At 37.6% G+C, this 15693-nt stretch overlaps 1 protein-coding gene across 1 annotated transcript in view; it reads right to left on the bottom strand.

The window, feature by feature from the left end:
* The window catches only part of LOC128983655 (probable ATP-dependent RNA helicase DDX56), a 139225-nt gene that overhangs the window by 85770 nt on the left and 37762 nt on the right, over window positions 1-15693 (bottom strand). Inside the window, exon 5 of the mRNA XM_054403029.1 lies at window positions 9106-9366. Coding sequence (XP_054259004.1) covers window positions 9106-9366 — 261 coding nt within the window. The remainder of the gene's footprint in view (window positions 1-9105; window positions 9367-15693) is intronic.

Here is a 15693-nt window from a genome sequence, read left to right as displayed (position 1 = left end):
TTAGGTGTTGATACCAAAATGTATCGATTCTCGATTCTTGATAACGATAACAAATTTTATAGCTTAACCAAATTTTCTAAATAATACTACACCAACCAATGTCTTTGTCATAAAGTAGGATTATAATAATGTGGTGTTTTCACGTAAAGAAATAATGCAGCAATAAAAAGTTCTAACTAGCAAATTTGGTTTTTTTCTATCATGAAATCTTCCGCGTACCGTACGTTTAGACATCATCATTGACTGCAGCAGTTACAGAAACGTGATCGTCGTCGTCCGCGATCACAGCAGAATCATGAACATTTCCCCCGGCCTTGTAGACATCAGTGACATCATCGTTGTCTCCCGCAGTCTCAGAAACGTCATCGTCGTCGTCCGCGATCGCGACAAAATCATGAACATTTCCCGCAGCCGAGCAAAAATCATCGTCGTCTCCCGCGGTCACGGAAACGTCATCGTCGTCTCCCGCGGTCACGGAAACGTTGTCGTCATCTCCCACGATGACGGAAACGTCATCGTCATCTCCCGCGATCGCGACAAAATCATGAACATTTCCCGCGGCCAAGCAGATATCATCGTCGTCTCCTGCGGTCACGGAAACGTCATCGTCATCGTCCGCGATCGCAGCAAAATCATGAACATTACCCGCGGCTGTGTAGACATCACCGTCATCTCCCGCGGTCACGGAAACGTCATCGTCGTCGTCCGCGATCACGACAAAATCATGAACATTTCCCGCGGCCGAGCAGATATCATCGTCGTCTCCCGCGGCCATGGAAACGTCATCGTTGCCACCCGCAGTCACGGAAACATCATCGTCGTCGTCCGCGATCGCGGCAAAATCATGAACATTTCCCGGGGCTGTTTAGACATCACCGTCATCTCCCGCGGTCACGGAAACGTCATCGTCGTCTCCCGCGGTCACGGAAAAATTAACGTCATCTCCCGCGGTCACGGAATTGTCATCGTCGTCTCCCACGGTCACGGAAACGTCATCACCGTCGTCCGCCATTGCGACAACATAATGAAAATTTCTTACGGCCGTGTAGACATCATCATTGACTCCCACGGTCACGGATACGTCATCGTCATCTCATGCGGTCACGGAAACGTCATCGTCGTCTCCCGCGGCCACGAAAACGTCATCGTCGTCCTCCGCGATCGTGGCAAAACCATGAGAACATTTCCCTCGCCCATGTAAACATCAACGTCGTCTCCCGCGGTCACGGATACGTCATCGTCATCTCATGCGGTCACGGAAGAGTCAACGTCGTCTCCCGCGGCCACGAAAACGTCATCGTCGTCCTCCGCGATCGTGGCAAAACCATGAGAACATTTCCCTCGCCCATGTAAACATCAACGTCATCTCCCGCGGTCACGGATACGTCATCGTCATCTCATGCGGTCACGGAAGAGTCAACGTCGTCTCCCGCGGCCACGGAAACGTCATCGTCGTCCTCCGCGATCGTGGCAAAACTCAGTGTGCCAAATTTCAGCCTCCTAGGTAAATGGGAAGTAAGAGAATTAGTGATGAGTGAGTGAGTGAGTGAGTCGGTCAGTCAGCCAGTCAGTTAGTCAGTGAGGGCTTTGCCTTTTATATATATAGATTAGTTTAACGAGTACTTAGGTTTGCTGCAACAGGAAGGGTAAAAGGGTGTTTTTTTTTTTTTTTTTTTTTGTAAAATGTTATAGTTTAGTATGAAATGAATGCACTTTCCAAATTTGATCAAAATATGTTAATAAACAAGCAAACAACAACAGTTTACTTATTCTCCATAAGAATAACATGGGAATTTTAAATCTATATATTAACTAGCTGAACCCGGCAGACGTTGTCTTGCCTTTGACTATTTATAATCCCGCGGGATTTGCCCCGTTTAACTTCTTAATTTTCAAGATGATCTCGTTCGCATGGCTCAATCACGTCCTGGTTGAAGTTCGTTCGCTACGCTCACTCACCTTTAGGTTGGAGCTTGTTCGCTACGCTCACTCACCTTTAGGTTGGAGCTCGTTCGCTGCGCTCACTTGCCTTCAGGTTAGCTCGTTCGCTACGCTCACTTGCCTTCAGGTTAGCTCGTTCGCTACGCTAACTCGCCTCCAGTTTTAAGTTCGTTCGCTACGCTCACTCACCTTTTGGTTGCAAATTAGCTGTTGTCATAAATGTAAAAGAAATAATAGTGCTGCACCCTGTTGGTAATCCTTGTAACTTTAATGCTATTGAACATCATAGAACAGAACCAACTTGTTTAATTGAAACAGCTGTTAAGATTCATTAATTCCATTTCTCATAAGGTCAACATGGGAAACTCCAGAGCCACTGGGGCGGAGCCGATTGGACGGATCACGAAATTGATGGTGTATAAACCTATTCCATGACATTCTACACGTATGTACCAAGTTTCGTGGCAATCGGTTCAGCGGTGTCTGAGTTTATCACTGCCAAACAAACAAATATATATACAAACATCCTCTTTTATACTTATAGATTTGAAACTGTTTTTCTTTGTCACAGCTATTTTGAGAGAACGGCTGGGCGTAGAAACTCGGTAGAGGTGTCTAATGAAAGGTCTTGGTCTGTAGATGAGCCATCAAAAGAGAAACATGGCGAATTCCCTTGGGGCTCTGCCCCCGTGGCCTTTAAATTCCCATCCCATGTTATTCTTATGGAGGAAAACGGGGTTTTTGTCACAGCTAATTTGAGAGAACGGCTGGGCGTAGAAACTTGGTAGGGGTCTCTAAAGAAAGGTCTTGGTCTGTAGATGAGCCATCAAAAGAGGAAAGAGGTAAATTCCCTTGGGGCTCTGCCCTAGAAGCCTTTAACACGTTAGCTGCCACGTCACCCCGATCCGGGTGCCACCAGTTGGCTCGTATGTGAGCACTGTCACCCCGATCGGGGCGACAGTTGTAATTTGTAAGGGTTTTTTTCTTTGCCGCTATTTGACAGTCTTTGATGTTCAACGGCAGTCAAACATTGTGGCTTATAAATACATACTCCAAGCTAACTAGATATTAATGTTATATTGCATTCTGATGTTTATAACATGTCCAAACTTACGTCACAAAGTACTGAAATGTTGTCACCCCAATCGGGGTGACGCTATTTTTTTCAACAATTTTATCTACTCTTTATTGAAATATGTACCATAAAATGACGTAACGTTCATCTTATTCAGTTGGTGTTTATATTTTATACGGGTTTTTTGTATCTTATGACTGAAATTATGTCCTTAACCAAAACATAAAAGTAAGTATTTGGGTTATACTGATGAAAAACAGATAAGAAAGAAAACAAACATATTTTTTAAATCTTTTATGTCAAACTGTAAACAATATTACATTGCTAAAAAAAACTAAATATATGTATAATAATGAATAAAAACATGACCATTGTTGCTGTGCTTGCTCTCTGACATTGACAGGAGGGTAGGTTGAAAGTCAGGGTCGATGTCAATTTCGTCGTCCCTGTCTGACTCATCACTGTCTTTAGCACTACCTCCCAAAAAACCATCACTCAGATCTCCAAAATCTAGTTCACTTGACATTGGTAAACCCAAAAAAACGTTTGATATCTTCATCACCAATGTTGTCACTCATATTGGACAATAGCCACAACACACTATGAAAACCAACACGAAAACTTATAAATACTATAAACTAAAACTAACTATAAACTACTATAGCTATAAATAGCTAAAAAGTACAACACAAGAAGAAGTAAACATAACACAGTCGAGTAATAAGCAGGTGTTGTTGTCTTCATATGCCAAAATGCCGCTACTGCCAACCGAACAAAATGAAATACATCCCAAATGGTCGAATTTCAGTGTCACCCCGATCGGGGTGACAGCGATTTTTTCCAGTAAAGTTTGACTGAAAACAATCACTGTCACCCCGATCGGGGTGACACTTTTTCCGCCATTTTCTTTTAGTTATTTGGACAGATAACATTATAACTAACCTAAATAAGTATAAATAACATCATATAACTAAAATATTACGTGAGCATATAGTTGGCAATGCAACAATCCCCCCCAAAAATAGCCTTGGCAGCTAACGTGTTAAAGTTGCCTCTTCAGATTTGTTTACATTACGACCATATGCATAATTCTACACTACTTTTTAATGCAACAGGTGTTAATATTTAAATTGTGATTTATTGAATTTGTCAAAATGAAGTACAGTATTTGCAATGGATTTTTCTGATTTTAAAATTGATTTTCTTCTGCATCGTGTCATGTTTTGCATGTTCTATTACCAAATCAATGGAAAATCCTAATATCACAGTAACTTTTAAAATTATTTCTTATGGAGTTAACTTATATCTATTGTATGGGTTGGTTTCTGCCTTTTTTACCACTTCTTGGAGATTGTACGTAGGTGATATTCTTTGGCATATTGCATCTGTAGACGAAACTTGGGTTTGTGTAATTATTACAATGGAAAAGAGCGAGAAATCTTGGACAATTTGATATAGGCTAAAAATTAGAGGTGTGCGGATATCCGAAAAATCGGGTCGGATTCGGGCCCAAATTCAATATCCGACACTTTCCGTTATATATATCCGACTTTTTCGGATAGACAATATATTTTGATTTTTTGGACAGAAAACTAAATCTCCATAGCCACCATTAGTTTCCCAGGACAAAATTACAGCAATACGTTTCCAACGACCTAACAGCAAACGGCAAAGAAGCCGTATGATGCAATACTGATAGCTAGTTTAGTCGTTATCGGCTGTTTTGCTTTACGATTAGATTCGTCTGGAACGAACAGACATAAAGCAGAAAAGAACTACCATGGTCAAATGAAAGTCAACTCGTGCTTGTCTCGCTCCTGATACTAGGGGCGCTGCGTAATAGTTTTTTTTACAGTACTGTTTCAAAGTAGAAAAATCTAGCCTACTACTGTGATGTTACGTAAACAATAGATTTAATGTTTCCCGAAAAAAAAAGTCAGAATAGAAACAATAGAAAGGCAACACAATAGAAGGGTGGGAGGGGTTGGGCAATGACCTCGAAAGGAGCGCGGGTAGTGAGTCAAGTAGGACCGGAGGGGGAAGGGGTGGGTAAGACCTTGAAGCTATATATAGACTTGCACTACTTCCCTAAACCTAAAGGACTGGCCGGCGAGTGGTATTCCAATCACAGGACAAGATACGTTGTTTTTTGGGTATTAATTGCCCGGTTTGACATTGGATTGTCTTACTGTGTAGAAACTTTAAATAATAAAAAATAAAGTTAGAACTAACCACGATTATTTAGCATTGATTGTGTACATATTAAATGATTAAACTATAGGGACCATGGATATATACAAACTTTTGTCGTGATTTTAATTTCAACATCAAAATACAATATTGCACAATCGTGATATTTTAGGTCATTGACCTTTATTATGCATCCGGTATTGCTGTTTCAGAAGAGAAGCACGTTGATAAATTATAAATTGATATTCCCGTAGTTAAAAAGAATTATTTTATAAACCTATAAAACAAAATCATAAAATCTTACATAAAGATAAAAATAACGGAAATTGTAAAAAGGGTATACAGATAACAACGTCGTTATTCTTTCTCTTTGTTCTTCTATTTCTTGGGTTTCCCTTCATCACGCATTCAACAAGTTGCCATGGTTACTAATATTGTACCCATGTCGTTATCAGCATTATCAGCTTTTGTGACATAGCGCACAGCACCCCCTGCTGTAAAACTTGACGAAAATCGGTTAATTTTTACCTATTATTTAATTACCAATGAATGTACTACTTTATTAATATTTGGTACTGTATTAATAATCGGTCAAAATGGCCGATTTTTGTCAAATTTTACACCAAATTTATTGAAATTTCAAGTTGAATATTAACAAAACAATTATTACCAAATATTTGTATTCATTTAAAAGATTGATTTGTGGTATTGGGTTCCCCACTGAGTGCAGCCGAGCGGCACTAATGAGGGTCGGACCTTCTCGGGGGTGAACAATAGACGGCTTATCAGACCCTCCCCTCCCCCGTGGTCTGGAGAAAGCTTGTAGTTGTAAACAAACTATTGCACAAGCGTATAATTTTGTCAAATGAACTGTTATTTTTCAAAATCAAAAACAATAATTTGGGACCATACTACTTAACAATAATGGACTGCAATTATTGTTGAACATAAAATCCATTTTTAACAAACTAAGAAAGATTATACGATTCAAATACAATTATAAAAATTATCTTGGTATTTTACTTGGGGTAATGAAGTTATGTAGGCTAGTGTAATTCTCGGTTCATCAAGGTTCTACTGAATTATGTTTGGCAGTGAATAAGTGTAGAATGCAATTTATAAATTCAGGGATACACACCTTTTACACAGTTATAAAGTCTAATTTAATTGCCCAACATCAAATCGTGAGCTAGAGCCCATCTTAGTGCATTAGTGATGTTTTCTAAACTTGGCAAACCCGCAAAATGCCACTTAAGGCCAATAATCCGTTCTAAAAACGTAAGGAAATACAATGTGAAAATAAACTTGAGATCGAACTCCTTGGCTTGTGAGAACCAGGAAACAAGATAAAGCATAACCTCAAGTAAACAAGCCCAAACGTTTGACATCAGTTTTGCTGAGCTAAGGTGTTGTGTGAAGATTTCGGCTGCTAGTGTACTTAATTCAAGCAACCAACTTTTGAAAATAAATGTTGTGAATTGTGATTTTCAAGAGAGAGAAAACTGTGGACTTGGCTAATTTGAAATTCTATAGTTCAAAATCATCATTTAAGTTTATTTACACAGCTTTACATTGTTTTATAGGTTTGTATGCAGCTTATTATTAACCGCGCCGAACTATCCGAATCCGAACCTCCCAATATCCGATCCGATCCAAACCGAGCCTCAACTATCCGATCCGAAATGAAATTTCACTATCCGCACACCTCTACTAAAAATAAACGGTATCAGCATTCTGACACATACTTTCTCCCAAGTTTGTCAACAACCTTTATCATGTGTAAGCGGTGAGAGTAAATATACGGAAATGGGATTAGTACAATTTTGATCAGAATTTAAAGGACTATAACATACTAAATTTTTATTAAAATCGTTCAGGCCATTTTTGTGAAAATCCTATTTTTCCGTTATTTTATGGGGTTTTTATGGGAAAATAACATAATTTACAATAACTTTTGAACCGTAATTTTTACAAAAATGGGATTTGTACCATTTTGTTCAGAATATAAAGGACTATAACATACTAAATTGTTATCAAAATCGTGATGGCAGTTTTTGGGAAAGTCCTATTTTTCCGTTATTTTATGGGGTTTTATGGGAAAATCCCCATTAAAAATCAAAATTTCAAAATTGAAAAAAACTATCAAAATTGTAAGGACTATAACATACTATGTTAAATAAAAACCGGATTTTTTTTCTAAAATCCTATTTTTCGTTATTTTATGGGGTTTTTATGGGAAAATATCATGATTTACCATAACTTTTGAACTATAATTTTTAGAGAAATGGGATCTGTACCATTTTGTTCAGAATTTAAAGGGCTACAACATACTAAATTTTTATCAAAATCGTTCGGGCCATTTTTGAGAAAATTCAATTTTTCCTGTTTTTTATGGGTTTTTATGGGAAAATCCCCATTAAAAACCAAAATTTCAAAAAAATGAAAAAAACGCCTGGAGATACCATGGATTAGAACCTACATACCAAATTTCATCGAAATCGGACCACAGGTAGTCTCTAGCTCTGTACACATCCAGACACACAGACACACACACTCACACACACACAGACATCACTTCGAAAACCACTTTTTTGGGTCCAAGGGGACCCAAAACGAATATATCCACTCAAAGCTCAAACTCGAAAATTTTGACGAAAACAATACTTTCTCCATATACTATGGTATAGGGGGAGAAAGTAATAAAACTGAATTAACACTGTGCTACATTTCTTGAGCAATCATTTAAATAACCGATTTGCAAACAATGGAAACATAGAAAAAGTCATAGAACACAACCAAGTAAAAGAAATAGAAATAATGTTCTTATTTTACACTAAAAACACTAAAAAAACAAGATCAAATTTTTGAAAAAAGATAAGATATTTACAAAAGATTTTGATTATATCTTACTGTTGTGTAGATTGTGAGTATTTCCATAATCTTTGAGTCGCCTGTAATGCTTCGCAATTGCTCGAATTCGAGCAACAGGTACACTAGTTTACAGATTATTGGAATTTTTTCCGTAACCATTAGGCGCATAATAATGCTTCAATATACTAAATTATTTGTTTTTTTAACCTCTACAAAAAGGTTTGGAAATAAATTGCTAAATTTTAAGTTTTCAGGGTCAAAAATGGGAAAAATCAATTTTTACCCCATAAAAGCCCCCATAAACCACCCCCCCCCCCCATAAACCCCCGTTCCCAAGGTCCGATCATGCTGGTTCACGAACTCGTTCGAATAAACGTAGGTTTACACGTTTGTACCAAATTTCATCAAAATCGGATGATTTTTGCTCGAGTTATCGCGCAAATGGACACATTTATAAATATATATATATATATATGAATTTGAACGGATGGTGTTTTGGCCTCTAGGGACATCAAAACTAAAAATTAAATCGGTCCCGGGTCCAGGTCTTACCATGAGTACTACGGTAATAGCTTATTCCCTATATGGGAAATTCGCTAAAACATTACCAACTGAAAAACGTTTCCAGTTCGTAGCGGCACTGAAAAATCTATACTTAGAGCAAAAGGTCTTACTGGGATATCATGGGACTATTTTTTCACAATTGCTGATGTGTGGATGCAAAGTGTGTTTATGCGCTTTCATAATTTGCTTTGTTGTTTTAATTTTTTTTTTTTTTGTAAATTTTTAAGAAATGTACATATTTGAGTGTTCTCATGTCTTCTTTAGTATACATTTTCGATTAAGATATCTCTTTGAAATTGTATTTCTTTGTTTGTATGTATTTCAGGTTAAGTGTTAGGGGCCATGTAGCCCTAACTTTCCTGGTAAAATCAATAACTTGAATTTATTTTTAATTTTATTCCAAATTCTTAGCTTTTCTTAGCTAGTTAATTTATCGAGGAAATTGTAAGAATTGTTGTACTTACTTATAACACCTGTCGACTGTATTGACAAAAATGATAGTTTTCCCCCTGATAAGACTCAACATCAAGAAGGCATACAGTATTGCCGCTTTGTCTTGTTCCTCAGCGTTGATTATGTAGTGGGTCAGTTGGGTGACAGGTGCTAGCTCGGACTCTTGTAGTTTCAGTATCACAGGGTTGTGCAGGATTAGTTTCTTAAGGGAAAGAACATCTTCGCTCAAAGTAGCACTTGCTAACATTGCTTGGTAAACCCTTGGTAAAAATCTGTAAAAAAATTACTCATTGTTTTATAAGCAACTTTTGTACTGTAACAGTAATAATTAGGATGTGGCACTAATATAAAATTGACACTGATTTACAATCACTTTTATACAGTGATAAATACATGATCACATCGACCATGTGTAACCTATATGGAATGTATAAATTGAAAAAAATATATTTTTTTCCTAATAACATCTTTGCACTACAAGAAACCTATGTCAGAAACCTTAAAGATAGTGCACCTAAATCTCTATAATGGAAACCATTTATGTCCCATGTCTAACAAATTAGATACTTTAAACTATTATTATATAACATTTAAAAGTCTAAATACAAAACATATCATAGATACATATCTGCTTCATTAAGTGGTTTGATCAGCTTTGTCGGAAGTAACTAAAATTACTGCTAGGTATTAAGATAACAGATTGCTCTCCTTAACCCTACGCTTGGTATTCCGACGCTTCAGTAAAAAATAACCATCGGCCCAAGACTGTTAGAGTACTGGAATTTGGTTTGTATTCATACAGGACTTATATGTTACATTCCGTTGGTGTTTCAAGTCCAGTTCATCAGCAGCGATGCAGGTACAAGTGAAAAATATAGAAGTCATTTCTAGTAATGAAGAAAATATAATTGAGGTTGATGAGACGGAGCTTGACTGCAATAGAATTTTGATGCAAAACTTATTCAATGAAAGGTTGTGACATAAAAAAACCATAATTAAATCACAGATTTTGAAAACGTTGAAACCTATGCAGTACAGGTAGGCTTCATTGAATTTAGAATGTACATTAACTTATCATTACGTTGAAGGTAAAAGAGCTAAATAAAATTGTGTTTTGGAGAACATTTTTTTGTACTTATTAATTTTAACCCCAAATAGTGTAACGCTCTGAAATTCAGTAACGCCTACATACAGACTAGCGGACTGATCACCCGCTAAATATTTCATCTCAGTCTTTAAGCGCGCATCGACTGCCTGACCGCATTCTGAATTTAATTTTGTCACTGTAAAATATTTTATATAGTACGCCTCTACCACTTCATACTCTTCGCTCCAACGATTGCTACATCCCATCTTCACTCAATTGATAAAGTTGTAGACCTCTGATTGGTGGTTTGGACTCAATAATGAAACTCGACGGATCTGTGGACTGAAACCGACGCTTCCTCCCTCTTCTCCTCTAATGATTTTGTGACGAAGACAAAAAAATTAGAAGTTGATTTTTTTGTTAATCAAGAATGAGATGTCATCTAAATTCAACTAAATTTACTTAAAATGAACCACCATCGAGGTAAGGTTTCTTTCTATTACATATTTTGGGGGATTATGTAGTAACACTTTGTTATTTAGGGTTTTCTTGAGATGGGTATGCTAATACTATGTCCCACATTGTCTTACGAAAATCCACCTCAGTCATTCAGACTCATTTTGGGTCCAGCTCTTTAGGTTAGTAAATTAAATTTGTTCTTGAATTGTTTGTTATTAAAGTCTATACTTAAATTTGGTAATGTCTGTTTTTAAATGTGTTCTGATAGTACGGCTTTCCCGTTCACTGTGAGATTTGATTCTATTAGGGCCTACTAGCCTATTTTGTAATTTTGCCTTAAAGCCTAGGCTAAAGATGCTTAACGAACCTTTTGACTTTAACTTGTGCTAGGCCTAAGTTTAGTTATCTTAAATTTGGCAAAGTAACCTACCAAGTCACTGAAATGGTTCAAATGTAGGGCCTATGGATTGTTCTGTGTTATCTTTCAAAGTGTTTAAAGACTATGTGTAAAATGTTTAGTTTCTAGGTTATACGAGCTGGGTCTATGTTGTGTTGTAAGTATAACATTCTATTTTTGAAAGACATGTTTTTAGGCGAGGTTTATTATTATACTGTATTGTTCAGCTTGTGGGCTTCACTCACCTTAATTTGTTAATCCAGGACTCGTCAAATGTAACACAAGGAAGACACAAACACATATACACGCACATAAAAATCGTCCTTGGATTAATTTACTCCGACGTTTCGCGGGACCAAGATAACGTCCCGCTTCCTCAGGGAATTAAAACTTTGTTTCTCTCGCGTACACGAGCCGAACGCCTAACCACGACTGCCGGATCAGCTGTTCCAGTAGAGGGGGGGAGGGAGGGCAGGGGGGTTGGTGGACGTACTGGTTTTTGTAGATAAGCCTTTGACATCATTGGCCTTGTCTCTCAGCTGTTCTAGTTCTTCTTTAATTATTGGTAAATAAACAGTACTAACATCCACCGATGGTCGTGATAGAGGCTCATCTTCAATAGCCATAAATAGCGACTCTGCCATGTTCCGTTTCCTCCAATCCGGTTCTTTGTATAGAATTTTGCTGGAATCCCATTTTACTGTATGCTTTGTCTCTAATACATGTTCACAGATTCTCGAGCCATACCTATCCTTATTTTTAACCTTTTTAACGTGTTCGTTAATCCTCACCGTCACTGGCCTTGACGTTTGCCCTACATAGTTTCTTCCACACGAACAAGGAATTTTATAGATAATATTTTTTGTGTTTTGCTGTTCATTTACAGGTTTTAGTTTGGTGAGACGGCTACGAATTGTGTCTTTACTTTTGAAAACTGTACGAATTTTGTATTTTGAATTTATGCGCCTTAATTTTTCTGAGACATTTTTAATATAGGGTATACAAACAGTAGTAATGGGTTTTTCCTCAGTGGTGGGTTCCAATTCTCTGGAGTTATTTACTTTGTTTAGGGCCTTATTAAAAATAGATTGGGGATAGCCACAGTTGTTTAAATGTTGTTTTATACTGTCTAGTTCTGTTTTAAGTATGCTGTCATTGCTGCAAATAGATTTAGCCCGTTTGATAAGACCGATAACCAAGCCTGTTTTGACATGAGTTGGGTGATTGGAAGCAAAGTTTAGATATTGTCCTGTAGCAGTGGGTTTTCGGTAGACGCTAGTAAGCCAGCCTTGATCCAATTTTTCAACTAGTACGTCTAAAAATGGTAACCTATTGTCTTTTTCAAGTTCAATAGTGAATTGTATGGAGTCTAATTGATTATTTAGGTGGTCTTTAAATTTCATAAGCTCTTCCATTGAATCCTCCCACATACAAAACACATCATCTACATAGCGCAGCCAGATTCTTGGTTTGGTTTGAAATGATCTAATTGCATCCTGCTCAAATTTATCCATAAAAATATTGCTTAAGATGGGGCTTAGAACCCCGCCCATCGCCATACCCTGGGTTTGCTCATAAAAATCATTTTTAACTTGAAAGTAGTTTGACTTAGTACAGACTGTTAGTAGTTCCATAATGTTGGATATGGGGATCTTAGTTTTATCTTCTAGATTGACGTCGTTTTCAAGCTTTTCCCTCACAATTGTCAAACAAGGGTCAAAAATAGAATTATTGACGAGTATGGGCCTCAGATATCAGACATGTTAAAAGATTTAGAAAGAACTTTGGAAAAGAACGCACTTAACAACAACCATTTGACTTTCTTAATAAAATGTAGAAATGCTGGCATAATCCCTAAAGGCCTAAGTTTAAAATCTCCGATAAATGATTATCTCTCAAAAAAGATTGCAAATGATGCTAGTTTTAAACTTCTTAAACGTAGGATTAACCAAATCAGACATGTGAAATACATCCATGAATCAAAAATACAAGACTTATCAGTGAGGTTAGGAGAAAAAATGAGTAGGAACGATCTGGAACCGATCCTTTCTACATTTTATTCTAAAGCTAGGAGAGTATTCAACGCTAAACGGAATCGCTTAAACAACAAATTTAGCAAATTGATTGCAGCCAGTCAATGCAATTCAAAAGACAATGGAACATGCCAGGACAGGTTTGTTACAATATCCACGGACACTGATAAGTTAGTTGTCAACTTGTCCGACAGAGCGCTGGACGAGACAGAGCGTCAGGTCCTGAGCAAGGGATTGAACTTTGGCATTGCCCCGTCCCGAGTTCCTAATGTAAACATAGTGACGTCACTAGAGCCTGCTGTTTCACTTCTGCCTGATGATATTAAGCAAGCTTATAGATGTGATGTAGTAAACTCTCTTAAAAAATCTGTTAATATTAAACCTAACTTAAACAACAATGAAAATTCTGCTCTCAGGAAATTAAAAGGGGATGACGCAGTTGTCATACTCCCGTCTGATAAAGGTGGTGCTGTAGTTGTGATGAACACACAAGATTACAAGAAAAAAATTGCTGACCTTATCAATGGAGGTCAATACAAAAAACTTGATCGTGATCCAACAAACGTAATCCAGAATAGAATTAAAAAGGAACTGGCCAAGATTAAACCTCTCGTCACAGACCGCACATTTTTTCAACTAAGCCCACAGTTTAGTAAAGCTCCACATCTGTATGGCCTTCCTAAATTGCATAAACAAGGCATCCCTTTGCGTCCGATAGTAAGTGCAATTGACTCACCGTACTACCAACTATCTAGGTTCCTCCTACCATTGCTGACACCTTACTTTGGTCAATCTGATAGTTTTATAAGAGACTCAAAAGATTTTATTGACAAAATAAACCCACACAAACCCAGCAATAGCACTATCCTCGTCAGCTTTGATGTGACGAACTTATTCCCTAACGTTCCGATCGACCCTTGTTTGACAATTGTGAGGGAAAAGCTTGAAAACGACGTCAATCTAGAAGATAAAACTAAGATCCCCATATCCAACATTATGGAACTACTAACAGTCTGTACTAAGTCAAACTACTTTCAAGTTGAAAATGATTTTTATGAGCAAACCCAGGGTATGGCGATGGGCGGGGTTCTAAGCCCCATCTTAAGCAATATTTTTATGGATAAATTTGAGCAGGATGCAATTAGATCATTTCAAACCAAACCAAGAATCTGGCTGCGCTATGTAGATGATGTGTTTTGTATGTGGGAGGATTCAATGGAAGAGCTTATGAAATTTAAAGACCACCTAAATAATCAATTAGACTCCATACAATTCACTATTGAACTTGAAAAAGACAATAGGTTACCATTTTTAGACGTACTAGTTGAAAAATTGGATCAAGGCTGGCTTACTAGCGTCTACCGAAAACCCACTGCTACAGGACAATATCTAAACTTTGCTTCCAATCACCCAACTCATGTCAAAACAGGCTTGGTTATCGGTCTTATCAAACGGGCTAAATCTATTTGCAGCAATGACAGCATACTTAAAACAGAACTAGACAGTATAAAACAACATTTAAACAACTGTGGCTATCCCCAATCTATTTTTAATAAGGCCCTAAACAAAGTAAATAACTCCAGAGAATTGGAACCCACCACTGAGGAAAAACCCATTACTACTGTTTGTATACCCTATATTAAAAATGTCTCAGAAAAATTAAGGCGTATAAATTCAAAATACAAAATTCGTACAGTTTTCAAAAGTAAAGACACAATTCGTAGCCGTCTCACCAAACTAAAACCTGTAAATGAACAGCAAAACACAAAAAATATTATCTATAAAATTCCTTGTTCGTGTGGAAGAAACTATGTAGGGCAAACGTCAAGGCCAGTGACGGTGAGGATTAACGAACACGTTAAAAAGGTTAAAAATAAGGATAGGTATGGCTCGAGAATCTGTGAACATGTATTAGAGACAAAGCATACAGTAAAATGGGATTCCAGCAAAATTCTATACAAAGAACCGGATTGGAGGAAACGGAACATGGCAGAGTCGCTATTTATGGCTATTGAAGATGAGCCTCTATCACGACCATCGGTGGATGTTAGTACTGTTTATTTACCAATAATTAAAGAAGAACTAGAACAGCTGAGAGACAAGGCCAATGATGTCAAAGGCTTATCTACAAAAACCAGTACGTCCACCAACCCCCCTGCCCTCCCTCCCCCCCTCTACTGGAACAGCTGATCCGGCAGTCGTGGTTAGGCGTTCGGCTCGTGTACGCGAGAGAAACAAAGTTTTAATTCCCTGAGGAAGCGGGACCTTATCTTGGTCCCGCGAAACGCCGGAGTAAATTAATCCAAGGACGATTTTTATGTGCGTGTAAGTGTGTTTGTGTCTTCGTTGTGTTACATTTGACGAGTCCTGGATTAACAAATTAAGGTGAGTGAAGCCCACAAGCTGAACAATACAGTAAGTATAACATTGTCAAATGTTAGGATTTAATTTGTTAACGAATCTTATTCAATGTATGTAATGTATTGTGTGGGGCTATGCATAATTATGTACTATGGACCAAAGACTTGAGAACAAGTTTGATAGGTTAGTTTAGGCCATTCAGACAGACAATCGTATTGTTCAAAACTCTAGTGCCTTATAACTTGTGGTTTCAAAAGACTGA

The sequence above is a fragment of the Macrosteles quadrilineatus genome, unplaced genomic scaffold (genome assembly GCF_028750875.1).
Source record: "Macrosteles quadrilineatus isolate MER2022 unplaced genomic scaffold, UCM_ALF_1.0 Scaffold_1__1_contigs__length_201487025, whole genome shotgun sequence".
Lineage (NCBI taxonomy): Eukaryota > Metazoa > Arthropoda > Insecta > Hemiptera > Cicadellidae > Macrosteles > Macrosteles quadrilineatus.
Note: the sequence above shows the minus strand (reverse complement) of the source record. Positions and strands in the feature narration are given on the sequence as shown.